General features: G+C 57.1%; 2 protein-coding genes across 3 annotated transcripts; both read left to right on the plus strand.

Moving 5' to 3' along the window:
* Positions 1-995: 995 nt before the first annotated feature.
* ANKRD13D (ankyrin repeat domain 13D) lies at positions 996-13,736 on the plus strand (the record flags this gene model as incomplete). The annotated part of the gene is made up of 15 exons (XM_080709877.1): positions 996-1,085; positions 1,454-1,589; positions 1,675-1,799; positions 2,722-2,767; positions 2,838-2,981; positions 3,127-3,316; positions 11,092-11,158; positions 11,473-11,554; positions 11,753-11,814; positions 11,902-12,032; positions 12,667-12,824; positions 12,897-13,013; positions 13,092-13,255; positions 13,329-13,420; positions 13,523-13,736. The coding sequence occupies 15 exons, from the start codon at positions 996-998 to the stop codon at positions 13,734-13,736; spliced, it is 1,818 nt and encodes a 605-aa protein (XP_080566003.1).
* A 1,508-nt stretch (positions 13,737-15,244) lies between these two features.
* Positions 15,245-22,884, plus strand: SSH3 (slingshot protein phosphatase 3; the record flags this gene model as incomplete). 2 transcript variants are annotated; one of them, XM_080719679.1, is made up of 13 exons in its annotated part: positions 15,245-15,310; positions 15,678-15,715; positions 16,141-16,369; positions 19,066-19,184; positions 19,259-19,330; positions 19,497-19,562; positions 19,652-20,006; positions 20,116-20,244; positions 20,334-20,380; positions 20,817-20,963; positions 21,098-21,298; positions 21,384-21,660; positions 22,618-22,884. In XM_080719679.1, 13 exons carry the CDS (start codon positions 15,245-15,247, stop codon positions 22,882-22,884), a joined length of 2,013 nt encoding a protein of 670 aa, XP_080575805.1. The 2 variants fall into 2 exon arrangements, with proteins under 2 accessions (XP_080575805.1, XP_080575804.1); XM_080719678.1 differs by lacking the exon at positions 15,678-15,715 and having other exon boundaries at positions 15,245-15,342.
* Between the last annotated feature and the right edge of the window lie 4,231 nt (positions 22,885-27,115).

A 27,115-nucleotide genomic window follows, 5' to 3' on the forward strand; every position in this document is an offset into this window, starting at 1 on the left:
AGACCCAGGCTGGGCCTCCCAGACCAGGGGCCCGAACTAAGCTGACTGAGGCCTGCACCCTAGTTCCGGCGTGGGTGGAGGTGACAGCCCGGTTTCGAAACGCTCCTTCCTCTCCGGTTGCTCCTTCCTCTCCCGTCGCTGGCAGCTAAGTGGGGCTTCTGCAAAAGGGACCCGGGTGGCGGCAGCGCTCACCCTGACGTTCTTCCACCAGAAAAGCTCTGGGGCTGGCTGCGCCTGTGTCCCCCACTCTCCCCAGCGCTCCCATCCCCGACCCCAGTTCCCTGGGCCCCATCACCGGGCCCAGCCCGCGGGGTGGTGGCTCCAGGCACGGGCGAAGGGCTCCGAGCTCAGCCGGCCAGCATTCAGGGGCAGCCGCGGGGAGCCCACCCCAGCGCTCAGGGCTCAGGGCTCTGGCCGGCAGCGAGACCCAGGCCTCCCGCGCCACCCACCCAGAGTGGGTGGGGGCACAGGGCGTGGGCAGGATCCTGCCCGGGAACCCGAGGGACCCCGGTTCCGCAGCTCGGCACGCACACGTGCGCGCGCAGCCCCGGGGCCGCCCCCCCCTCCCGGGACCCGCGGAGGAGGCTCTGCGCAGGGCCTGGGGCGCCCCCTGCAGGCCGCGGGCGGAGTGGGCCGGGCCCCGCCCTCCGGAACGCCCCCAGGCCCTGGCGGGGACTGAGCCCGGCGCACAGACCCCGGCCCGGCTCCTCCCCGGCCGGCGCGGTCGCCCTGGCGGCCGGGCAGCGCCCCACGCCCGCCTCCCGCGCGCGGGCGGGGCTGCGGTTGCCATGGCTGCGGGAGGCGGGGGGGGGGCGCGCGGCCGACGCCCCGCCCCCAGCAGGCGAGGCCCCGCCCACCCGGGCCCGGCCCCGCCCGCCGCGTCCCGCCGCCCGCGCCGCCGCCGCCAGTGCCCGGCCGAGGTGGGCGCCGCCGGGGCGTCCCGCAGCCAGGCCCGGGCCCGCTCGCCAGCGCGGGATGCCGAGCTGAGGCCCAGCATGGCCGGCCCGGGCCCCACCTTCCCGCTGCACCGGCTCGTCTGGGCGAACCGGCACCGCGAACTGGAGGCCGCGCTGCACAGCCGCCAGGTGAGGCCCCGGCCGGGTGCGGTCCCCACCCTGGAGGCCGGCCCCCGACGGCGGCGGCATCCCGGCGCCCCAGCCCCGGCCGTGGAAGCCCAGGTCACCTGCCCTCGCGCTGGCCTTGCGGAGCCCTGCCCACCTCGCACCACAGCGAGCCCCGAACTCGCCCGCCGAGCCAGGCTGAGGACAGGCGGCGCCCAGGCCCGTCCAGACCTGCCACCCCCACCGGCTGTCCTGCCTGCCCAGCCCTCTCCCCCCTGGCCAGGCCCTTCCACCTGCCCGGCCAGGCGCCAGCCCCCCTCTGCCCTCTCCCGCCGCCGCTCGTCCTGGCCAGGGCCGCTCCCCCGCGGTGCTGAGTGGCCTCTTTCCCCCAGCATGACATTGAGCAGGAGGACCCCCGAGGGCGCACGCCCCTGCAGCTGGCTGTGTCCCTAGGGAATCTGGAGTCTGTGAGAGTGCTCCTCAGACACAACGCCAACGTGGGCAAAGAGAGCCGTCAGGGCTGGGCAGGTACTGCAGAGGGCAGAGGGCTTGGTGGGTGGCGAGTGCCCCAGGGCCACTGGAAAGGCGTCCGTCAGCAGCTGCATGCCCCTAGTTCTGCAGGAGGCTGTCAGCACTGGAGACCCCGAGATGGTGCAGCTGGTGCTCCAGTACCGGGACTTCCAGAGGGCCACGCAGAGGCTGGCTGGCATTCCAGAACTGCTCAACAAACTCCGCCAGGTATGGCAGGCGCAGGACGTGGCCAGTGAGCAGGGCGCCGCAGCAGGGCGCCGCTTTGGTCCCCCGCGCCAGGCCTGGCCTCGGAAGGGCACCCAGCCCATCAGCATGCTTTCCCAGAACTGTCCATCTCAACTCCAGCCCAGGTCACGCAGGAAGAGCGCCCCAGGCCCTTGGGAGGGAGATTGGACCCTGTGGAAGAAGGCCTCCACCAGCGAGGAGGGCCCCGGTGCCAGAAATCACTGCAGAGCTTTGGGCCTCCAGCCTCCTGGAGAGCGCAGATTTCCTAGAAAGAGGTCAACTCTGCAGAGACGCCTGGGTGCCTGGAATGCCTGGTTCTGTGTGTTACGTGATCTGCAAAAGTACAGAAGTCAGCCAGGCATGGTGGTGCACACTTATAATCCCTGTGCTTGGGAGACTGAGACAGGAGGATCATAGCGGCCAGCCTCAGCTACTTAGTGAGGCTCTCAGCAACTTAGTGAGACCTTGTTTCAAAATAAAGAATAAAAAAATAGGGCTGGCTGTAGCTCTGAGGTAGAATGTCCCTGGGTTCCATCCCCAGTACTGCTAAAAAAAAAAAAATACAGAAGTCCCTGGTGGCAGAGTATGCCACCTCACGTCCCTCGCTACGGGGGCAGTCCCAGAGGGGTCTGCCTTTCCAGATGAGGCTCAGACACAGAGGGGTCAAAGCTGCCTTCCCCAGGACCCCCGGTCCTGGGAGCCCAGGCCTGCGGGTGCTTGTGGCTCCCGTACGTGGGCCCGTCTGGAAGCCTGTGGGGCCTGGTGGGGCCTGAGCAGGACTTGCCTGGACCGTGGCAGCGCGCTGAGGCCTGTCGGCTTCCAGAGTGTGGCGGTGACAAGGGGTGCCAGGCCCACTGGCCCAGCACTCGGCCAGCGCCTGATGGGCTTCTCTGGTCTCTCCCAGGCCCCTGATTTCTACGTGGAGATGAAGTGGGAGTTCACCAGCTGGGGTGAGCGGGGATCACTCAGCCTTTGGGTGGGGCCTCTGGGGAAGCCCTGTGACCTCCGCCCTCCCCGCAGTACCCCTCGTGTCCAAGATGTGCCCAAGCGATGTGTATCGCGTGTGGAAGCGGGGCGAGAGCCTACGGGTGGACACCAGCCTCCTGGGCTTTGAGCACATGACCTGGCAACGTGGCCGGAGGAGTTTCATCTTCAAGGGCCAGGGTAAGCCGGGGACGCGGGGTGAGGCTCACTGGTGCCCTCGGCGGGTCCTTTCTCCGCACTGTCCGGGGTGAGGTTGGGTGGGGGCGACTCCAGGGGCGAGGCCAGCACTGACGTGCCCTCCTTCCCGCACCCCTGTGGTCGGCAGAGGCAGGAGCTCTGGTGATGGAAGTGGACCACGACCGGCAGGTGGTGCACAGAGAGACGCTGGGGCCGGCTCTGCAGGAGCCCGAGGCCCTGCTGGCCGCCATGCGGCCCAGTGAGGAGCACGTGGCCAGTCGCCTCACCTCACCCATCGTCTCCACCCACCTGGACACCCGCAACGTGGCCTTCGAGAGGTCGGTTGGGGCCTGGCACAGCGTGCTGGGATGAGGGCAGGGCTCTCTGAGGCTGAGCTGCCCACCAGAGGCTGCCTGGACCAGCCTCCTGCTCAGGCTACCGGCAGGGCTCCCGGGGCACCCAGCCCTGGGTCAAGGCAGCTGGCACCAGGGAGGGGGCTGGGTCAGGATGTGCCGAGTTTATATATTTATTTACTTATTTATTTATTTATTTTTTGTGGTACTTGAGTTGAAACCCAGGGGTATTCTACCTCTGAGCTACACCCCCAGCCCTATTTTTTTATTCTTTATTTTTGAAACAGGGTCTCACTGAGTTGTGAAGGGCCTATGTAGCTGAGGCTGGCCACGAACCATGATCCTCCTGTCTCGGCCTCCCGAATGCTGGGATTTCAGGCGTGCGCCGCCACGCCAGGCTGAGTTTGTCAACTTCGTGGGTTTCCCATAAGCGCAGGCTCGAGGCTGTGGTCCGGAGAAGCTACCAGCACTGATGTGGGCCCCTTGTTAATACAGCCACGTTGGGAGCGAGTGAACCTTCCCCTTCCGCTAGTATTACTCCTCTGAAAGCAAACACCGCAGCCCCCGTAACAGACTCTGGAAATACATTTGGGGGTGGGTAGAGGGGGGTACTAGCGATTGAGCCTAGGGTATTCGTTCTCTGAATCACCCCTCCCAGGCTTGTTTTTTTATTTCGAAACAGGATCTCACTAAGTTGCTAAGAGTTTTGCTAAATTGCTGAGGTTACCCCCAAACCTGTGATGGTTCTGTCTGTCTCAGCTTCCAGTGTACTAGGATTATGGGCATGTGCCACCACACCTGGCAGAAACATTTTTTTTTAATTAGCTTTGTTGAGATACCTTTCATATAACAGACAGTTCACCTATTTGAAGTATACAATTTCAGTGTGTGTGTGTGTGTGTGTGTGTGTGTGTGTGTATACACATGGCCCTACGGATTGAACTTTGAACTACACCCCTAACCCTTTTAATGTTTTTGAATTTTTTTTTTTTTTTTGGTGGTACTGGGGTTCCTGGAAGCCCTTCTACCTCCAGGCTACACTCCCAGACCTATTTTATACTTTTTTATTAGGAAACAGGGTCTCTTAAGCCAGCGCGGCTGGCTTCGAACCTGAGCGATCCTCCCGTCTCCGCCTCCCAAGCACGGGATTACAAGTGTGCGCCACCACGCCCGGCATGTTTTTGAATTTTGAAACAGGGTCTTGCTGAGTTGCTGAAATTGGCCTTGAACCTCTGACCCTCCTGTCTCATCCTCCCAAATACTGGAATTACAGGTGCGTACCACTGCACCCAGATTTCATGGATTTTTAATATATTTCCAGATACATACCATCATACAGTCAAGATTTGTGGTACTGGAGATTTATTTGATTATTTTGAAACAGGGTCTCACTAAGTTGCCGAGGCTGGCTTTGAACCTGCGTGCCTCCTGTCTCAGCCTCCCAAGTGCTAGGATTACGAGTGTGCACCACCACACCTGGCTTATAGTCAATTTTAGAACTCGTTTCGACCTCAAAAAAGAATCCATTAGCTGGGTGTGTTAACACATGTCTGCAATCACAGTAATTGGGAGGCTGAGACAGGATTTGTGGTTCGAAACCAGTCTGAGCAACTTGGACCCTCAGTAACTTAACAATACCCTGTTTCCAAAAAATAAGTCACCTGGGCGGGCGTGGTGGCGCACATCTATAACCCCAGTACTTGGGAGGCTGAGACAGGAAGATTGCAGGTTCAAGGACAGGCTCACCAAGCAGTGAGACTCATCAACCTAGTGAGATCCTAGGTGTACAATAGGGCTAGAGGTGTAGCTCAGAGGTAGAATGCCCCTGGGTTCAAACCCTACCACCACAAAAAGTAAAAATAAAAATTAAATAGGGCTGGAGAGTCAAGTTTAGGTCATAGTACAGGGAAAAAAAAAAATTTAGCTATCACTGTCTCTTCCCCATTTCCCAGTAGCCTTTCTTCCAGCCTAAATATTCTCTAATTTAATTTCTATGTTGGCCTTTCATATTAATGAAAAAATTTAAATATGTGGCCTTAGCCTCAGTAACTTAACAAAGCCCTCAGAAACTTAGACCCTGTTTCAAAATAAAATTAAAAAATAAACAGGGCTGGGGGTAGCTCACTCGGAGGATGCGTGGTTCGACCCCCATCCCGCCACCGGCCTTGTGTCTTGCACTTAGGATAACGTTTTCAGGGTGCGCCGGGCTCTAACATGACGACTGTATGAACATACCGACTGTATGAACATACCACGTTTGTTCGTTCACTAATCCATCGATAGACATTCCCCGTTTGACTCTTATGAATAATGCTGCTACAAACAAACCTTGTGTGGACATACGTCATTTCACCCAAGTCTGCACCTTGGAGTGGGGTTACTGGGTTATCTGGTAACTCAATGTCGACTTGTTTGAGGAACTGCTAGACTGCTCACCAAAGGTGTATGTTTCCTTTTACATTTCCTTTTTTGGTACTGGGGGGTGGAACTTGGGGGCTTTTCTACCTCTGGGCTATACTCCCAGACCTATTTTCTATTTTATTTGGAAACAGGGTCTCACTAAGTTGCTGAGAGCCTCACTCAGTAGCTGAGGCTGGCTTCGAACCTGTGCGATCCTCCTGTCTCAGCCTCCCAAGTGCGGGGATTACAAGCGTGCGCCACCACGCCCGGCTACATTTCCTTTATATATATATATATATATATATGCTGGAGTTCAAACTCAGGGGCATTCTGTCTCTGAGCTACACCCCCAGGCTTATTTTATTCTTTTATTTTGAAACAAGGTCTCACTACGTTGCAGAGGGCCTCACTAACCTCACTTGAGGCTGTGGTGAACCTGTGATCCTCCCGCCTCAGCCTCCCAAGCGCGGGGATTACAAGCGTGCGCCACCACGCTCAGTTTAGTACTTTACTTTTAATCCTTGTTTGTGGTAAATTTTGATGTCGGAAAGTATGAGTCTTCCTATGTTTTTTCTTCTTTCTCAGGATTATGTTGGGTACTCTCGGTCCCTTGAGTCTTATATGAATTCTAGATTCTGTACGTCAGTTTCTAGAAGGTACCTGATGGTTCTTCTTTTGTGTGACTTTATCAGTGCATTATTGTTTCACATCATAATGTAAATCATGTTGACAGTGACGTACATGCGCATGTTCTTGGACGGATGGATTCTCATATTGCATTGAATTGTCCAGTTATTTGGGGAAAGCCAGGCATGGTGGCACACAGCTGTCATACCAGTACTTGGGAGACTGAGACAGAAGGCTTGCAAGTTTGAGGCTAGCCTCAGCAATCTATTATTTTATTTATTTATTTATTTATTTTTTGCGGTACTGGGGATGGAACCCCGGGGCATTCTGCCTCCAAGCTGCGCCCCCAGCCTTATTTTGTATTCTTTATTTTGAAACAGGGTCTCACTGTTGCAAAGGGCCGCACTAAGTAACTGAGGCTGTCCATGAACCCAGATCCTCCTGCCTCAGCGTCCCAAATACTGGGATTCCAAGCATGCAGCACCATGCCCAGCTAAGCCTCAGCAATTTAGTGAGAGCCTATTTCAAAATAAAAATAGGGCTGGGGATATACCTCAGAGTAGAACACCTCAATCCCCAGTACAACACAAAATAAATAAGTGCTGGGGGGTGTGGCTTGGAGGTAGAATGCCCCGTAGGTTCGATCCTCAGTAGTTAAAAAAAAAAAAAATTTTTTTTTGGATCAGGCATGATGGTTTATGCTGGTAATTCCAGTATTTTGGAAGGCTGCAACAAGAGGATTGCAGATTCACAGCTAGCCTCAGCAACTTAGTGAGGCCCTCTGCAACTTAGGGAAACCCTGTTTCAAAATAAAAAATAAAATAGGGCTGGGTGTCTAACTCAGAAGATCCCTGGATCCAACCCCCAGCACATAATAAATAAATAAATAAATAAATAAATAAATGTATTTCTAAGCCGGGCATGGTGGCTCACGCTTGTAATCCCAGCGCTTCGGAGGCTGAGACAGGAGGATCTCACAGGTTCGAAGCCAGCCTCAGCTACTTAGTGAGGCTCTCAGCAACTTAGTGAGACCCTGTTTCCAAATAAAATAGAAAATAGGTCTGGGAGTATAGCCCGGAGGTAGAAAGCCACCCCAGTGCCACAAATAAATAAATAAATAAATAAATAAATAAATAATGAATTTCTAAGTATTTTATTCTTTTTTGATACTATTATGTCTAATTGTTTTCAGGGGGCATACTGGGACTGGAACCCAGGGTCATTCTACCTCCGAGTTACACCCCAAGCCCTGTTTTATTCTCTTATTTAGAAACAGGGTCTCACTAAGTTGCAGAAGGCCTCACCAAGTTGCTGAGGCTGGCTGAGAACCTGCGATCCTCCTGTCTCAGCCTCCCAAATATGGGATAACAAGCGTGTACCACCACACCCAGCTTTCAAATTGTTTTAATTTCTGGATTGTTGATTTGCAAGTGTATAAAAACAGTTGATTTTTGATTTGGGGATTTTTTTGTGTGCATGTGTGCTACTGCAGAGTTCAGGGGCATTCTGCTTCCAAGAAACAGGATCTTGCTAGGTTGAGAATCTCACTGGTTGCTGTGCTAGCCTCAAACCTGCGATCCTCCTATCTTAGCCTCCCAAGTATTGGGATTACAAGTGTGTCCCACCACACCCGGCTGATTCTTGTATACTGATCTTAAAATAAAATAAAATAAAATATATTGTATATCGATCCTACTTGTGTCCCACCACACCCGGCTGATTCTTGTATACTGATCTTAAAATAAAATAAAATAAAATATATTGTATATCGATCCTACTTGTGATATACATGATTAATAAAATTATAATCAACTATAATTATTTAAGTTAATATAATTATATTTAAAATATAATACATCCAATATATTTTTGTATATTGATCCAGTCACACTGATGAATTTGTTTGAAATGGGGTGTGTATGAGCTGCTGGGGATGGAGCCCTGGGCATTCTACCTCTGAGCTACACCCCCAGCCCTCCTTTATTTTTGTTTTGAAGCAGGGTCTTCAGAGGTTGCTGAGTCTCAGCACTTGCTGATGCTGTCCTCTAATCTGCAGTCGTACCGTCTCATTCTCCCACGTCCTGGGATTCCAAGCATGTGTTACCATGCCTGGCCGTTGGCTTTTTATTTATTTATTTTTTGTGGTACTGGGGAAGGAACCCAGGGGCATTGTACCTCTGAGCTACACTCCCAGACCAACTTTTTATTCTTTATTTTGAAACAGGGACTGAGTTGCAATGGGCCTCACTAAGCAGCTGAGGCTGTCCGCAAACCCGTGATCCTCCTGTCTCGGCCTCCCATGCTGGGATTATAAGCATATGCCACCACGCCTGGCTTGTGGGTTTTTTTTTTTTTTTTTTTTTTTTTTTTTTTGCAGTACTGGGAATTGAACCCAGGGGCATTCTATCTCCAAAAATAGGCATTCTATCTATTATTATTATTATTATTATTATTATTATTATTATTATTATTATTTTGCCGAACTGGGGATGAAACCCAGGGGCATTTGACCTCCGAGTGACACTCTCAACCCTGTTTTTTATTTTGAAACAGAGTCTCACTGAGTTGCAAACGCCTCACTAAGTAGCTGAGGCTGGCAGTGCATGGGGATCCTCCTGTCTCAGCCTCCCGAATGCTGAGATTACAAGTATACGCCGCCACGCCCAGCTTTTATTCTTTATTTTAAAACAGGGTCTCTAACCAGGCGTGGTGGCGCACACTTGTAATCGCAGCATTCAGGAGGCTGCCCCTGGGTTCCATCCCCAGACCTGCAAAATAAAATAAGTAAAGCAGGGTCTCACTAAGTTGCAGATGGCCTCACTAAGTTGCCGAGGCTGGCCGCGAACCTATCCTCTTGTCTCAGCCTCCCAAGTACTGGGATTATAGGCACCTGCCACCACACCCAGCTCCAAGTGTTTGTTTGTTTGTTTTGTTTTTTGTTTTTTACAGGTCTGGGGATGGAACCCAGAGGCATTTGACCTCCAAGCTACACCCCCTGCCCAATTTTTTATTCTTTATTTTGAAACAGGGTCTCACTGAGTTGCAGAGGGCCTCACTAAGTAGCTGAGGCTGTCCGCGAACCGCGATCCTCCAGCCTCAGCCTCCCGAATGCTGGGATTACAAGCGTGCACCACCAGGCCCGGCTTTTTTTTTTTTTTTTTTTAATTCTTCGAGCCATTAGTTAATTAGGAGTGTGTTGTTTACCTTTTGACATATTTGTGAGTTTCTGCTTTTTTTCTTATTTCTAATTTGATCCCATTATGGTTGGACCAACGTCCTGTGTATGAACTAACGTCGTTTCCGTACTATCGAGGTTTCTTTTACAGCGTAGCGTAGAGTCTGTCCCAAAGAACGTCCCACATACACGTGAGAAGAATATAAATTCTGTTGTTGCTGGGTAGAGTAACTGAAGTCTAGTTAGTTAAGAGTACTGTTCAAGTCTTCTGTTCCTCTGTTGACATTCATTATTGAAAGTGGAGCCTTGCCAGGCGTGGTGGCGCATGCGTGTAATCCCAGCACATGGGAGGCTGAGGATTGAGGGTTCTTGGCCAGTCTGAGCTATTTAGTGAGACCCTGTTTCAAAATAGGGCTGGGGGTGTAGCTTGGAGGTATAATGCCCCTAGATTCCATTTCCAGTATCAGAAAAAAAAAAATGGAGTATTGAAGTATCTATTGGTTTTTGAATCACTTTTATTTTTAGCTTTTTTTTGGGAGGGCGTTACTAAGGATTGAACTCAGAGGTGTTCTGCCTCTGAGCTACACCCCCTAGACCTGTTTTATTTTTTATTTTGAAACAGGCTCTTACTAAGTTGCCGCAGGCCTAAGTTGCTGAGGCTGGCCTCGAACTTGCAATCCTCCTGTCTCAGCTTCCCAAGCACTAGGTTTACAGGTGTGGGCCACCATGATCAGTTATATTTTTAATTTTTTATTATGTTCAAAATAAAAAAATAAACCTGGGTGTGATGGTACGTGCTCATAATCCCAGTACTTGGGTTCAAGGATACCCCCAGCAAGTAGTGAGATTCTCATTAACCTAGTGAGACCCTGTTTCAAAATAAAAAATAAGACAGGGCTGGGAGTTGTAGTTCAGAGTAGAATGTTCCAGGGTTCAATTCCCAGTGCCACAAAAATTTTAAAAAATTAAAAATAAAGCCGGGCATGGTGGCGCACACTTGTAATCCCCGCACTTGGGAGGCTGAGACAGGAGGATCACACAGGTTCGAAGCCAGCCTCAGCTACTTAGTGAGGCCCTCCGCAACTTAGTGAGACCCTGTTTCAAAAATAAAGAATAAAAATAGGGCTGAGGGTGTAGCTCAGGTAAAATGTCCCTGGTTCAATTCCCAATACGGGGGGGGGGGGATCCAGCCTTGACACCAAGTAGCACGTTAATAAAATTAATAATTCCTCAATATCTTCTAATCTCCTGTCTTTGTTCAGATGCCCCCAGCCATCCAAGCACCATCCCCTTCCTGTAGCCAGTGTGGTGATACATACCTGTAAGCCCAGTATTTGGGAGGCTGAGACTAGAGGATTGCAGGTTGAGACCAGCCTTGGCAATTTAGCTAATTCCTCAGGAGTGTAGCAAATTTGTTTCAAAATTAAAAGGGCTGGTGGTGCTGCTCAGAGGTAGCATGCCCTGGGTTCAATCCCCAGGCGTCCCAGTGGGTAGGGACTTGGGAGCAAGGCTCTTGCAGGGCGCAGGTCCTCACAAGCACCTGTTTGGTTTGTTGCAGGAACAAATGTGGTATCTGGGGATGGCGGTCTGAGAAGATGGAAACTGTTAGCGGCTACGAGGCCAAGGCAGGAGAGGCCGGTGGTGGGGGCTGGGGGTCGCAGCTGAGGACGGAGCTCAGCTCCTTCTCCACCCTCCCCACCTAGAGGGAGAGATGGAGCAGCCCTGGGCCCCAAGCCCTGGCGGGGTGGGGGGCCGGCTGAGCCAGCAGAGCCCGGGGTCAGTGAGCCACACTTTCTTCTGTCCCGGCTGCATCTCCTCCCGGTGTTCTGGGGCTCAGACCCCATCGCCTCCTGGGAGACAGGAGCACCTGGGGCCTGAGCTGGTGAGCCGATGTGGGGAGCAGGCTCTGAATCCCCAGCTCCCGTGTCCTGCTCCCCAGGTGTACAGCGCCTCCAACGTGGAGCTGGTCACACGCACACGCACGGAGCACCTCTCTGACCAGGACAAGTCCAGGAGCAAAGGTAAAGCCAGGTGCGCCTGCGCTGCCCAGCCTCACCCTCACGCGGGCCGGGTCGGAGCCACAGCGCCAGGGACACCCTCCCCCAGCAGCCTGTGGGGGCCGCTGCCCAGCCTCACCTGGGCCTGGGTCGGAGCCACAGCACCAAGGGACACGCGCCCCCAGCGGCCGGCCACCTCACGGGCTGCCACCTTCTCCTTAGGGGGGAAGACGCCGTTCCAGTCTTTCCTGGGGATGGCCCAGCAACACGCCTCCCACAGCGGGGTGAGCTGGGGCGGAGGGGCCGAGGGGCCGGCGGGCAGGGTGTCCTCTCTTCCCCAAGGGCTAAGTCTGGTCCTGGGGCCTACCCAGGCTCCTGTGCAGCAGGCAGCCAGCCCCACCAACCCTACCGCCATCTCCCCCGACGAATACTTCGACCCCAGCTTCAGCCTAGAGTCCAGAAACATCGGCCGCCCCATCGAGATGTCCAGCAAAGTGCAGAGGTGAGGCCCGGGGCTGGCCAGGACCTCCTGGCGGGACAGCGGCCTTGCCTGGCCTCGAGCCCTGTACACTCCGGCCCCACTGGGCACCGCGGTGGGAAGGGCCTGCCCCCCGCAGGCTTCTCCCCGGACTGCTCAGAGGGCAGCACCGTGTCGTCTCGTCCGTGGCCCTGAGCACGCTCACGCTACTTGGCCCGGATGAGTGGTCGGTGGACAGCACCACCAGGCGCGGCCCGTGAGCACCTGCCTGCAGGGTGGGAACAAGGCGTGGGGAGGGGGGGCCCGCGGCTCTGCTGCCCCCACCCCAAATGCGAAGCTGCAGCCGCTCACAGGCCTGGGGTCGGTGTGAATGGGCGCAGCGGCCGGCCTCACGGCCAGCCAGGGCTCCACGCGGCCTCGCGTGAGTCCTCGCAGCCTCCGGGGTGCAGCTGGGGTTCCGGTCCTGGCTGGGAGCACAAGCGTGGCAGCCCTGGGAGGAGGAGGAGGGGGCCGCCACAGACCAGCCCCTGCCCTCACCCCGGCCAGACAAAACCCTGATGAGTGCCAGTCTGGGGTCGGCTCCAGTCAGGTGACCAGACAGGGTGTGCTAGTGGAGGGGCCAGCAGAGCCCTGACCCGCATCCTGCGGCCGGCCGCAGGTTCCGAGCGACGCTGTGGCTGAGTGAGGAACACCCGCTCTCCCTGGGGGACCAGGTGACGCCCATCATCGACCTGATGGCCATCAGCAACGCTCACTTCGCCAAGCTGCGCGACTTCATCACCCTGCGCCTCCCACCCGGCTTCCCCGTCAAGATCGGTAGGGCGGCAGGGCCTGGGCCCGGCCTCCGTGGAGATGGGGTCCGGCAGCTCAGGTCCGCTGTCTCCGCAGAGATCCCCCTCTTCCATGTGCTCAACGCCCGCATCACCTTTAGCAACCTGTGCGGCTGCGAGGAGCCCCTGAGCTCGGTGTGCGGGCGGGCCCCCAGCCCCACGGGCACCACGCCAGGTAGGCCTGCGGCGGGAGGCGGCCCGGGCCCGCCTGCTGAGTCCTGGGGCTGAGTGTGCCCTCCGCCGTGCCGCCCAGGGAGCCCCTTCCCGTGTGAGGTGGACCCCGCTGTGTTCGAGGTGCCCGCGGGGTACAGCGTGCTGGGCACCGAGCGCGGCGAGCCCCCTCGAGACGAGGGTGACGACCTGCTGCAGTTCGCCATCCAGCAGAGCCTGCTTGAGGCGGGCACGGAAGCAGAGCAGGTGGGCCTCGGGCGGGGCGCCCGGCCCTGCAGCCACAGGGCCAGGTGACAGCTCTGGGCTCCCGCGGCTGCAGGTGACCGTCTGGGAAGCCCTGACCAACACGCGGCCTGGCACTCACCCTCCTCCCCAAGCCACAGCGTTCGAGGAGCAGCTTCAGCTGGAGCGGTGAGGCCTACAGGCGGTCCCCACCTCCACCCCTCCTGTGCCCAGGGCCCCAGCGCCCGGCCCGCCCTCACCCATCTCTCCCCTCTCACCCTGGCCTGGCAGGGCCCTCCAGGAAAGCCTGCAGCTGTCCACAGAGTCCAGGGGTCCAGGCTCCCCTGCGAGGACACCTCCATCCCCGGCGCCCCCCAGCTTTGAGGAGCAGCTGCGCCTGGCCCTGGAGCTGTCCTCGCGGGAGCAGGAGGAGCGGGAGCGGCGGGGGCAGCAGGAGGAGGAGGATTTGCAGCGGATCCTGCGGCTGTCGCTCAGGGAGCACTGACGCCTGCCTGGGAGGGCGGCCTGCCTGGGAGGGCGCCCCGCCACTCTCTGCTTTTGTAACTTATTTATTTATACAGCTGGGGCCTGGAGCCCTGGAGGTGGGCTGGCAGGGGGTCCAGGATGGAAATAAAGCGACCACCAGCAGCGCAGGCTCGCTCTGTTCAGTGGCCGGGCGGAGGAGGGCACTGAGGGGCGCATGCACCCAGCTCTTCTGAGCCCCCACGTCAGCTGTGAATGAGGAGAGCCGCATTGTAGCACATGCTGATAATTCAGTATCCGGGAGGCTGCAATGGGAGGAGTGCAGGTTCTTGGACAGTCTCAGCAGCTCAGTGAAACCCAGTATTTTTAAAAGGGAAAGAAAAAGAAAATAGGGCTAGGGATGGAATGAATGTCCATGGGTTCAATTCCCAGTACCACAAAAAAAAAGGGAGAGGGGGAGACAGCCCCTGCCATTGGGCTGCAGCAAAGGTAAAAGCCCAGGCCAGTCGCGTTCCTTGACAGAGCGCTTGCTGGTACACCCGGGAGCCCAGTACTTAGGAGTCTGAGACAAGAGGCCCGAGGGGGGACAACCAGCAACCAGCCTCGGCACTTAGACCCTCAGCAGCTTAGAGATTCAAAATAAGGAAAAGGGCTGGACGTGGAGGCTCATGCCTGTAATACTTGGGAGGCTGAGGCAGGAGGATCACAGGTTCAAGGCCAATCTTACCAAGTACTGGGCTTTCAGGCACCTAGCTAGCGAAACCCTGTTTAAAAATAAAAATAAAATAGGGCCGGGAGTGTAGATGAGGTAGAATGGGGGTCAATCCCCAGGACCCAAACAAAACCGCGCAGGGCTCCGTAAATCACAGCTCCCCTGAGCAGCCGCCTTCCTGGGCCGGCTCAGGCTCCTGCTGGGGAGCGCGGCACCTCCAGAGCTAGCGCACCGCCCGCGCCCCCGGCGCGCACCTCAGGGTGGCCGGCAGCTCTCCCCTCCGGCAGCGGTGAACGGGCTCAGCCCCGACACCCCCTCCCCTTGTGGGCTTCCTCTCTGGGCAAGTCTTCGCCCAAATCCATTTCCCCTGAACCCTGCGTGTCTCCCAGATTCCTGCAAAGTGGAGGCATGGTCAGCCAAGTAAACTGGAGGCGGCAGCCCCCGACCCAGACCCTCGGGCCGGCCTGGCGCCTGGGCCTCCAGCGCCCGCCTCCCTGGACCCACCTTTGCCCGCAGCCGGAGGTTGGGACCGAGGCGGCTCAGGTGATCGTCTGGGCGGAGCCGGGAGGGGAGAGCCGCGGGGAGCGGGGCGAGGCCGGCTCCGCCCCCAGAGGGGCGGGGCGTGAGGGCGGGGCGAGCGGCGGGAGGGCGGGGCCGCGGCCGCGCGCCGGCTCCGCAGCCCCAGCCGGGCAGGAGTCTGGCCCTTTAAGGGCCGCCCCAAGGAGGTGCCAGGCTCTGGTGGCTCCAGTCTCTCCTTCCTGGTCCTGCTGTGGGAGGGGGCCGTGCCCAGTGCCCGCCCAGGTGCCCGGCCTCGCTCCATGGCCTTGGTCACAGTGAGCCGCTCGCCCCCGGCCAGCGGCCACTCCACGCCTGTGGGGCCCACGGTGAGTCTGGCTCGGTCCTGCCTGCCCACGCAGTTGGCTGCCAGCTGGGCCTGGGGAGCACGTCCTGCCCGCCGCAGCCCTCCTCCCTGCCGGGGTGGGCGGGGGGCACACCAAGTCGCAGGCTCCACTCGGGAGGGCTGGAGGGTCTTAGGCTCCCCGCACCCCAAGGCAGGACCCGGAGTCCCGAGCGCCAGCCAGTTGCGAGGCCCAGGTCCGAGCCAGCCACCCGCCCCGCCCCGCCCCTCGTAGAGACAGAATTGACGCCTGACACCTTTTCTGGCCCCGCCCCCGGGTAGCTGGGCGACCCCCACCCCAGAGCCCTGAGGGGCGGGGAGCTCAGGCTGGGGGCCGCTCTCTCTCTCCGCAGGACCGGGCGGCCAGGCACCGGAGCCGGCTCCAGCGCAGGTGAGCGCCGTTCTCCGCGGAGGCCTCCGTCCAGCCCCGGGCCCAACCACCGCGCCTGGACGCAGATCAGGACTGAGGGCTCCCGGAGTCGCCGAGCTCTAGCGCGGGCGGGCGGGGTTCCAGTGGCCTGGGCTCACACCCTCCCCTAGCAGCTGCTCCTTCACCCTCTGCCCTGGACTTTGGCCCGGCCAAGGGGCAGGATGGGAACAGGGCCTGAGGACTCCGGGGCCCCCAAGCAAGTTTCCGGCGTCCATCCCGGAGCGCAGCTGGGAGGGAAAGGGAGCACCCCCCCCCCCAGCCCCCAGTCCAGAGTAGGTGGAGAGGGCCCGAGGCCAGAGGCTGGTCTCCAGGCGTGGGGGGGGGCAACTCAACTCCACCTCCTCTCCAGAGGTTCAGACCCTTATTCCCCACCGTGGCCCTGCCAGGCAGAGCTTTGCGGTTCTCCGTGGGACTGTCCTGGGACTCCAGGCCGGAGGGGATAATGGTGACGCAGCCGAGGCCGGCTCTGAGGCAGAGGAGGAGCCCCCGGGAGAGGAGCAGCCCCTTGGGGACCAGGCGGATGGGCAGCGACCCCCCAGTCCACAGAAACAGGAGCAGAGCCAGCACCTGCACCTCTTGGTGGAGCTGCTGAGGCCGCAGGACGACATCCGCCTGGTGAGGGGCCAGCGGGCGCCGGCCAGGGCAGGGGCTGCGGGTGTGTGTCTGTGGAGCAGTGGAGAGGCTGCCCAGACCCGACGTTTCAGCTAGAGGCTCACACAGGGAGGGCACAGCCTCAGGTCTCTGGAGAGCTGTGAAGGGACAGGGGAGGTTTGTCCTGCCTGAGCCGGAGGGCCAAATAAGGTCCAGGAGGAGCGGGTTACACAGAGGGAGGCTTCTGTTCAGCCAGCAGAGACTTTCCTGATGTGAGCTGTCCAGGAGCACACCCGAGCTCAGGTGTGCAGGGCCAGCCACCCAGGGGAGCCCAAGGGCCGGGTCCCAGAAGCCTGTGGACACTCACTGTTGGCAGCAAAATGCAAGATGCAGAGCCAGGTCGGTGGCGCTCACTTGTCATCCCAGGACTTGGGAGGTTGAGACTGGAGGATCACGGTTCAAGGCCAGCCTCAGCTACTTAGTAAGGCCCTCTGCAACTCAGTGAGACCTTGTTTCAAAATAAAGAGTAAGTCAGGCATGGTGGCGCATGCTTGTAATCAAAGCATTTGGGAGGCTGAGACAGGAGGATCACGGTTCATGGACAGCCTCGCTACTTAGGCCCTCCACAACTCAGTGAGACCCTGTTTCAAAATAAAAAATAGAAAATATGGCTGGCGGTGTAGCTCAGGGGTAGAATGCCCCTGAGTTCTATCCCCAGAACTGCAAACAAACAAACAAACAAACTAACTAACTAAAAACAAATACTGCAAAGAAAAACAACAAAAACAAGGTGCAGTCTTTCAGAGCTGGATTTCCAACAGGAACACTGTCCTAACATTTCTTTGAAGAGCCTGGCGTGTGGCGCACGCTGGTAATCCCCACGCTTGGGAGGCAGAGACAGGCGGATGGCGCTGGCTTAGGAGACCCTGTTGCAACATAAAAAAAAAGTTAAAAAATAGGTCTGGGAGTGTAGCCCGTGGGAGTGTATCCCGGTGGTAGAAGGGCTTCCAGGAAACCCAGTACCACAAAAAAAAAAAAAAATTCTTTGAAGATAAATGGTTTTTTTGGTGGTGCCAGGGACAACGCCCAGGGCTCACACATACTAAGCAAGTGCCCTGCCACGCCCCCAGCCCCGTAATGTTTCTTGGGTGAAGTTATGGTCCTAGCATTATGTGGAGGACTGAATCCAGAGGTATTCTATCTCTGAGCTACAGGACCTAAGTTGCTGAGGCTGGCCTCAAACCTGTGATTCTTCCGTCTGAGCTTCCCAAGTACTGGTATTATACAAAAGTGCACCCCAATAACCAGCTTAGGATAGGTCATTTACTTACTTACTTACTTATTTATTTTGCAAGTATAGGGATGGAACCCAAGGGCATTCTACCTCTAAGCTATACCCCCGCCCTATTTTTTCTTTCTTTCTTTCTTTATTTATTTTTTGGTGGTACTGGGGTTCCTGGAAGCCCTTCTACCTCCAGGCTACACTCCCAGACCTATTTTTACATTTTTATTTGGGAACAGGGTCTAAGCCAGCACGCGTGGCTGGCTTCGAACCTGTGCGATCCTCCTGTCTCTGCCTCCCAAGCGTGGGGATTACAAGCGTGCGCCACCAGGCCCAGCTATTCTTTATTTTGAAACAAGGTCTCACTAAGTTATGGAGGGCCTCACTAAGTAGCTGAGGCTGTCTGCGAATCTTGATCCTCCGGTCTCAGCCTCCTGAATGCTGGGATTATAAGTGTGTACCACTACGGCCGGCTTTATTTATTTATTTATTTAATTTTGTGTATGTGGTACTGGGGATGGAATACAACCCAGGGGTCATCTACTTCCGAGCTATACCCCCAGCCCTATTTTATTTTTTTATTTGGAAACAGGGTCTCCCTAAGTTGCTGAGAGCCTAAGTCGCTAAGAGTATACTCGAGCCTGCGATTTTTGTCTCAGTCCCCCAAATACTGGGTTTATAGGCATACCCTACCATGCCTAGCATGAAAAAAAAAAAAAAACACCTTTCAAACTGGGTATGGTAAACTGGGCATGGTGGTGCACGCTTGTAATCCCAACCATTCAGGAGGCTGAGACAGGAGGATCACGGTTCACAGACAGTGAGACCGTTTCAAAATAAAGAATAAAAAATAGAGCTGGGGGTGGAGCTCAGAGGTCGAATGCCCCTGGGTTCCATCCCTAATACTGCAAAAAAACAAAACAAAAAACAACAACAAAAAAATGGACATGGTGGCACACACTTGTATCCCAGTACTTGGGAGGCTGAGACAGGAGGATCGTGGGTTTGCAGCCAGCCTCAGCAACTTAGGCCCTCCACAACTTAGACTGTGTTTCAAAATAAAAAAATTAAGGATCAGGGTGTAGCTCAGAGGTGAATGCCCTTGGATTTAATCCTCAGTACCACAAAACAGAAAAAACCCTCTTTTCTAGGAAGAAACAAAAGCTGGGCTACCTCTGTAAGTCCCACTGTCCTCTTTCTTACACACACACACACACACACACACCCTTTAAGAAAAAGCTGTTTAAACGTTTCAGTGGACCACAAAAATCCTAAAGTTGGGAACCACTGGAGTAGGCACTGATCTTGTATCTGGAAACTGGGGTGGAGTGGAGAGTGCAGAGCCAGTGGGGCTGCCTGGCCTGGGTGCCAGGTGGGCGGCAGAGCAGGGTCCCCAGGGACAGACGTTGAGACCTGGGCTACTCTTGTCATGTCCCAGGCAGCCCAGCTGGAGGCAGCCCGGCCCCCACGACTCCGCTACCTGCTGGTGGTTTCCACAAGAGAATGTCTGGGCCAGGAGGAGACCGTGCTGCTGGGGGTGGATTTCTCCAACAGCAGGTGGGAGCGGGCAGACGAAGGGGGAAAGGGAGGGAGGTGCGGGGGCACGATGGCTCTCCCTCTGTCCCTGCCAGCTCCCCCAGCTGCACCCTGGGTCTGGTCTTGCCCCTCTGGAGTGACACCCAGGTGTACCTAGACGGAGACGGGTAAGCGTGTTACGGGGAGGGGCTGGGTGTGGGGCCTCCCCCGGCTGGACCTCAGATGCACTGGGCGCCCCTGGGCATTGCCTAACTCCCCTGAGCCGCAGCTTCCGCCTCCGACAATGGACCTGTCTGAGAGCTGGAGTCTGGTCCCTCGCCCTGTGTCCTGCAGGGGCTTCAGTGTGACGTCCGGCGGGCAGAGCCGAATCTTCAAGCCCATCTCCATCCAGACCATGTGGTAAGCGCCACAGCAGCGCCTCCTGGGGTCAGCCTGCCTGGGAGCTGCTGCCTGCCTGGGTAACCAGCCTCTCTCTCTCTCCCACCCAGGGCCACTCTCCAGGTGTTGCACCAGGCGTGTGAGGCGGCTCTAGGCAGCGGCCTTGTGCCTGGGGGCAGTGCCCTTGCCTGGGCTGCCCATTACCAGGAGAGAGTGAACTCTGACCAGAGCTGCCTCAATGAGTGGATGGCCATGGCTGACCTGGAGTCCCTGCGACCACCCAGCCCAGAGCCTGGCCAGTCAGTACAGGAGGTATCGGGGAGAGGTGCCACTGTGGAGGGAGCCCCCCTGACTGGGAGCTTTAATTCCAGGCACTCAGAACAGCAGCAGATGGAGCAGGCCATCCGGGCTGAGCTGTGGGAGGTGCTGGACACCTGTGACCTGGACAGCGTCACCTCCAAAGAGGTGGGCGGGGTGGGGCCAGGGCTGCCCTCCCTGGAGCGTCCCCGCCTGCCCAGACCTGGCCACTGCAGGAGGGAGGCCTCAGGGACTCTCCTCTGGGCCCTGCCCTCAGATCCGCCAGGCCCTGGAGCTGCGCCTGGGCCACCCTCTGCAGCAGTACCGCGACTTCATTGACAACCAGATGCTGCTGCTCATGGCCCAGCGGGACCGCGCCTCCCGCATCTTCCCCCACCTCTACCTGGTGAGCGAGCGGTGCAGGCGCATGGGCGCACGGGCCCCTGTGGCTGCTGGGGAGGCGAGGGAGCCCCGCGCTTTTCTCCTTTTCCACAGGGCTCCGAGTGGAACGCAGCCAACCTAGAGGAGCTGCAGAGGAACAGGTGGGGTTCTGAGCCCCTCAGGACTGCCGCTCTGGCCCAGCCCTCCCGCCTCGCCTGCCCTATGAGCCTTGCAGGCCGGCAACCTCGCTGCCCCCGTGGCCCCAGCTCACCTCTTCACACACTAAAGCACTGCCACTGGGCACCTTTCCCAAGCAGGAGGCAGCCAGGGGAGACCCAGATGCCAGGTCCCCTGGGCTTCCGGGAGGCCTGCAATAGCCCCGTTACCTGCTGCGGTGCAGGCTCAAGCCCAAGAGAAATGGGAGGGTTAGGACTGCTGGCTACCTGCACTGGGTGGGGACCCCAGCCATCAAGAATTGCTAGGCTCAAGGTCAGCCATCTCAGCTCTAGTCCTGCTGCCTGAGCCGGAGCCAAGCCCCGAACCGAGGCTGGGCCGCTGCCCTGTCCACTCAGCCTGGCCTTGGGCCCTCTGGTACAGGGTCAGCCATATCTTGAACATGGCCCGGGAGATCGACAACTTCTACCCTGAGCGCTTCACCTACCACAACGTGCGCCTCTGGGACGAGGAGTCGGCGCAGCTGCTGCCCCACTGGAAGGAGACTCACCGCTTCATTGAGGATGCCAGGTCAGGCGCCTGGGCCCCACGGCCCAGCCCAGGGTTCGCTGCCAGCACCCTCCTGCCCACTCTGCCCCCTCCCTGGCGCCACCGGGCCCCTCAGGGTGGGGGAAGCGCTGGGACCGACCGCCCCCTCCTCACAGAGCCCAGGGCACCCGGGTGCTAGTCCACTGCAAGATGGGCGTGAGCCGCTCGGCCGCCACGGTGCTGGCCTACGCCATGAAGCAGTACGGCTGGGGCCTAGAGCAGGCGCTGCTGCACGTGCAGGAGCTGCGGCCCATCGTCCGCCCCAACCCCGGCTTCCTGCGCCAGCTGCAGACCTACCAGGGCATCCTGACCGCCAGGTGGGTAGAGGGGCCAGCGGTTGCCCTGGGCTGCGGGGGTGTCTGCTGGCTCTCTCAGAACTGACTCAGGCCCACCTCCTTGCAGCCGGCAGAGCCATGTCTGGGAGCAGAAAGCGGCCGGGGGCCCCCCAGAGGAGCCCCTGGCCCCCGAAGGCTCTACCCCACTCCCTCCTCTCCCACCAGAACCGGGGGGCAGTGGGATGGTGGAGGTTGTGGGTGTGGAGGAGAGCCAGGCAGCCTCCAAAGTGGAGCCTGGGCCGCGACCCCGTATTAACCTGCGAGGGATCATGCGGTCTATCAGTCTCCTGGAGCCCTCCCTGGAGCAAGACATTGCCACAGAGGAGGCCGCAGACCTGCCGGAGGTGAGGCTGGCGGCTCTGGGCAGCGGGCCAGGGGCAGGGCTGGGGAAGCCCAGCTCCGGTGCTGGGTCTTAGGCCTCAGCGTGGGGCACACTCCAGCGTCCTGAGAGCTTGAGACTTTTGGGTGCCTGCTCCTTCCTCCTCTATACCTCTCACTATTGGAAGACACCGGCGCATCCCCGAGCACCTTGAGGACGGGCACCACATCCTGGGCATGTCCCTCACCCTGCAGAGGGGCCGAGGGGACCAGTGAGGGCAGCCGAGGAGCAGGGGCGCACCAGCCCACCCTGGGCCTGGCTCCCATTGTGCAGTGCGCGTCTTCCCCGGGCCGAGCTCCACAGCCAGCTGCTGGTCCCGGAGCCCCTTCCTAGCCTAGACGGGGTGGTAAGATGGTCTCTGAGCTCCCCAAATCAGAGGCGGCACACAGCAAAGCTGGAGAGGGGCCTTGGGAACCACAGGGCCCGAGTGCTGAGTGAGCCGGGTACCCTGGGTGCTAAGTGCTTCAGGGCGCAAGGCTAGGCCAGGAAGCCAGGCCCAACGCGAGAGTTAAGGTGATGGCCGACCCAGAGGAAGGCGGATCTGCCAGGAGCAGGAGTATCTGGGAGAGGCTTCCTGCAGGCAGCACTGGGCGTGGGCATAGGTCGATGGATGGGTGCGGACACGGAGACCCAGTGTCCACACAGCCAGCTCGCTTCCTTGGCGGCTCCCTGGCTGACTACGAGGCGGAGGTGGGGGGGGCGCGGTGCAGGTGGGCCAGACGGCTTTGGGGGCTGGAGGGAAATGGCAAGCAGGTGGGGTGGGTGGCAGGAGCAGCAGGGCTGGGCGCCATCTCCCCCCCTCAGGAAACGTGGCCCGCAAATAGCTCGGTTTTTCTGTATTCATTCGGCAGGCATTCCACACCTGCCTGCCCTTTTCCTGGCTCTGACCTCTGTGTCTCTTCTTTACGCTCTCACCACCCAGGTTTTCTCCTCCCAGGAGTCTTCAGATGAAGAGCCTCCGCAGCCGGCTCCTCGGCTCTCTCGGGCCAAGGGAGGCCGGCGGGGCCGCCAGGGGTCTTGGCGGGCCCTGGCCGCCCGCCAGTCTGTGGTTGCCCTCCGCAATGCCGCCCTGGTAGCCAGCAGGACGCAGGCCTTCCAGGAGCAGGCAGCCGCACACGCCACACCCAGGCCCCGGAGGGTGGTGAGGCAGGCCAGCGTGGAGGACAGCGCAGGGGAGGGCGAGGCCTGAGCCCCGCGCCCCGTGGGCCTGCACAGCTTCGGCCGCTCTCCAGCGGCGTCCAGACCCATCACCACAGCCTTATGTCCCCAGCCCTGTCCACCTGTCAAGGGCTCCAGACTTTGTATTGGGAGTGGTAGAGCGGCTCAGTGTGCCTTTGAGGGTGACAGCACCCTAGTTTCATTCTCAAGTCTCCCTAAAACACTCACCTGCAGCCACAGAATCAAAAACCGAGCTTTCCAGGGCAGCGTTTGTGGCCCAGGCCCCAACTCCTATCCACCCTGCCTGCCCCGCCCTCCTGGGGGGGGGGCTGGCCCTGGGGGCTTTGGTGGGCTGGCAGGCCGCCCGCACACGCTCCACCAGCCCACGGCTCTGTTGCGCCCCAGCCCTCCCACTGCGCCCGCCAGCACAGGGCACTGGCCAGCACAGGTTTCTTGACCTTCGCGGCCTCTGACCAGTGTTTTAGACTTAGAGTATCTGGCTTTGTACTGAGAAATAAAAACATTTTCATAGTAAGGTATCCTCCACGTGATGATAAAGCCATCCGTCTTTCCATCAGATGGCTCTGTTTACACAGGAGGCCTGTGCCCTGCCTGCTCTCCAGCCTTCCCAGCGGCTCCCAGGTGCCCTGCTGGGGAGCCATGGGGTAGAGGAATGGGAGGAGGGGCTGCGCTCGCCCTCACCTCACCCTCACCTCAGGGCCTGAGAGACTGCAGCTGCGCAATGCCCCTCACCCCCTCACGAGGTCACTAAGCAGCCATCTCTGGGGCAGCTGGCCTTTGGCTCTGCTGGGGCAGCTGGCCTAACGAGTTACCACAAGGGAGTGGAGACTGCCCTGCCTGTCGGGCAAGTCCAAGTCTGCTCCAAACCCTAAAACTGCGCGCAGTGGATCGAACCCAGAGGCATTCTGCCTCCAAGATACGCCCCCAGCCTGATTTGATGTATTTATTTACTATTTATTTATTTATTTATTTTTGCGGCAATAGGGGTTGAACCCAGAGGCATTCTGCCTCCAAGCTACACCCCTAGTCCTATCTGTATTCTTTATTTGAAACAGGGTCTCAAGGTTGCAGAGGGCCTCACTAAGTAGCTGAGGCTGGCTTCAAACCTGTGTGATCCTCCCGTCCCGGCCTCCCAAGTGCTGGGATTACAAGCGTGCGCCCAGCTCCGATTTTTTTTTTTTTTTTTTTTTTTGGAAACAGGGTTTCACTAAGTTGCTGAGCCTCCCAAGTGCCGGGATTACAAGGGTGAACCACTAAGCCCGGCTCTAAAATTCCTTTGGGACATGCAACGCTAGTTCTTTTTCTCGTCTCTTTTCTTTTGGTGTGCACGTGATACTGGGGACTGAACCAGAAGCAGCTGTACATACTCCCAGCCCTTTTTTTTTTTTTTTTTTTGCGGGTATGGAGATGGAACCCAGGGGCATTTTACTTCCAAGCTACACTCCCCAGCCTGTTTTTTTGTTTGTTTGTTTGTTTGGTTGGTTTTTTGGGTTTTTTTTTTTGTGTGTGGGTCTGGGGATGAAACCCCAGGGGCATTTGATCTCCGAGTCATATTCCCGCCCTATTTTTTTTTTAAAATTCTTTATTTTGAAACCGGGTCTCACTGAGTTGCAGAGGCCTCACTAAGTAGCTGAGGCTGTTCACGAACCGAGATCCTCCGGTCTCAGCCTCCCGAATGCTGGGATTACAAGCGTGCGCCCCCACGCCCAGCCCCAGCTTGGTTTTATTTCTTATTTGAAACAAGATCAGCTGGGCGTGGTGGCGCAGGCTTGTAATCCCTGCGCTTGTGAGGCGGAGACAGGAGGATCGCGCAGGTTCCAGCCGCGCGCGCTGGCTTAGGAGACCCTGTTTCCAAAAAAAAAAAAAGTAAAAATAGGTCTGGGAGTGTAGCCCAGAGATAGAAGGGCTTCCAGGAACCCCAGTACCACCAAAAAAAAAAAAAAAAAAGAAACAAGGTCTCCCTAGGTTGCTGAAAGCCTCACTAAATTGCTGAGGCTGGCTTCAAACCTGAAATTTCCCTGCCTCAACCTCCCAAGTACTAGGATTACAGGTGCGCACCAGGGCGGCCTGGCTCTCCCAGCCCTCTTGTTTTGTTTTGAAACAGTCTCCCTAGGTTGCTGAGAAGACGTCTCACTACATTGCTAAGCCTGGTCTCAAACCTGTGATCCTCCTGTCTCAGACTCCCAAGTTCTGGTTGCAGGTGTGCACAATCATGCCCAGCTATGATGCTAATTCTTAAGCATACTTTGGGTCCCAAGAATCACCTTCCTAAACAAGGTGCAATGGCCCCTGCCTGTAATCTCAGTACTAGGGAGGCTGAGACAGGAGGATCACATGTTCGAGCCTCAGCAAATAGTGAGTCTCAGCAACCTAGTGAGACCCTGTTTCAAAATAAAAATAATAGGCTGGGGTGTAGATCAAAGATCACTCCTGGGTTCAATCCCTAGTACCACTGCCAGGCGTGGGGGCGCACGCTTGTAATCCCAGCATTCGGAAGGCTGAGACCGGAGGATCGTGGTTCGCAGACAGCCTCAGCTACTTAGTGAGGCCCTCTGAAACTCAGACCCGGTTTCAAAATAAAGAATAAAAAATAGGGCAAGGCTGTAGCTCAGAGGTTGAATGCCCCTGGGTTCCATCCCCAGACCCACAAAAACAAACAAACAAACAAAAACCAAAAAACAATCCCTAGTACCACACACACAAAAAAAAAAAAAAAAAGAAAAAAGAAAGAGAAAGAAAGAAAAGAGGAAGGAAGGAAGAAAAAATAAAGAAAAGGGCTAGGGTTGTAGTTAGAGGCAGGATGACCCTGACTATTCAATTCCTAGCACACACACACACAAAAAAAAAAAAGAGAGAAAGAGAAAAAAGAATCACCGTCCTCCAATGCAAAAGAGCCTGATTTTCCAAACCAGCCGATGCTGCCAGAACCTGGTGGCACCCTCCCTGCTGCCCAAGGCCCTGCTCATCCTGGTGCTCAAGAGAGAGCGTCCATGTTTGTCCTCGTCCCCTGGCTTAGGGGAAGGGGTGGTAGCCAGCTCACTTGTTCAGAGTGGGCCTCAGAGGGAAGGGCTGGCATGGAAGCTTCTCACTGACTGAGACCTGTGCCTTTTACAAATGAATCTTCCAGACCCCGGAGCTCCCAGCTCGCTCTCACCTTGCAGCACCAGGCAGCAGAAGACCTGGCTTCCAGTTGGCCTCACCAACTCCAAGCTACTTCACCTTGAGTCTGTTTCAGTAAAACGAGATTGGACCCAATCCAGAAGCCCTAAGCACCTCCTCACACTTGGGATAGATTGACAGGTACATAATGAGTACTGAATCCAGGGGCCTTCTACCTCTGAGCTCTATACCCTACTCTTATTTTATTTTTGTGGTACTAGGGATGGGACCCAGAGGCATTCTACCTCTGAGTTACACCCCCAGCCCTATTTTAATTTTATTTTGAAATAGGGTCTCACTAGGTTGAAGAGAGTCTCGCTACTTGTTGAGGTTATCCTCGAACCTGTGATCCTCCTGTCTCAGCCTCCCTAGTACTGGGAATACAGGTGTGCGCCATCACGCCCAGCTCAATTGCTAGCATGCAGCCTGTGTGTGCCTCTAGAAAAGGAATTGAGGAATTGCTTGCACCTGTCTGGGTGGCATGCCTACGGTCACGGGGTACAGGGAAGCTAGTTCGTGATCCACGCTGCTGAGCGAGCACTGAGGCTCCCACCCTCCTGCAGCAACCAGGCCTCCCACCAGACTGCCCCTTGACTGTCCTAGCCTGGGGCTGGCGGCAGGCTGCTGGCTAAGGCCAGGCTCTGCCTTCTGCAGCCTGGGCAGATGGAAAGACAGGGTCCCATTGGGAACTCGGAGCTGCCCCTCCCCAACCACTAGAACCACGAGGACTCCAAGAAGAATTCAGCGTAGGGAACAATGACTGGAGAGAAAGTTAGTTGCATCGAAAATACTGACAAGCCGGGCATGGCAGTGAACTTGGGTAAACCTAGTACCTGAGAGGCTGAGACAGGAGGATAGCAGGTTCACGGATAGCCGTAGCCACTTAGCAAGGCTCTCAGCAATTTAGTGAGCCGTTTCCAAATAAGAAATAAAACAGGAGCCCGGCGTGTTGGCTCGTACTTGTAACACCAGCATTTGGGAGGCTGAGACGGAGGATTGCGCAGGTTCAAAGCCAGCCTTGGCTACTTAGTGAGGCTCTTTGCAACTCAGTGAGACCCTGTTTCAAAATAAAGAATAAAAAA

This window comes from Muscardinus avellanarius, assembly GCF_963383645.1.
Source record: "Muscardinus avellanarius genome assembly, chromosome: 1".
Classification (NCBI taxonomy): domain Eukaryota; kingdom Metazoa; phylum Chordata; class Mammalia; order Rodentia; family Gliridae; genus Muscardinus; species Muscardinus avellanarius.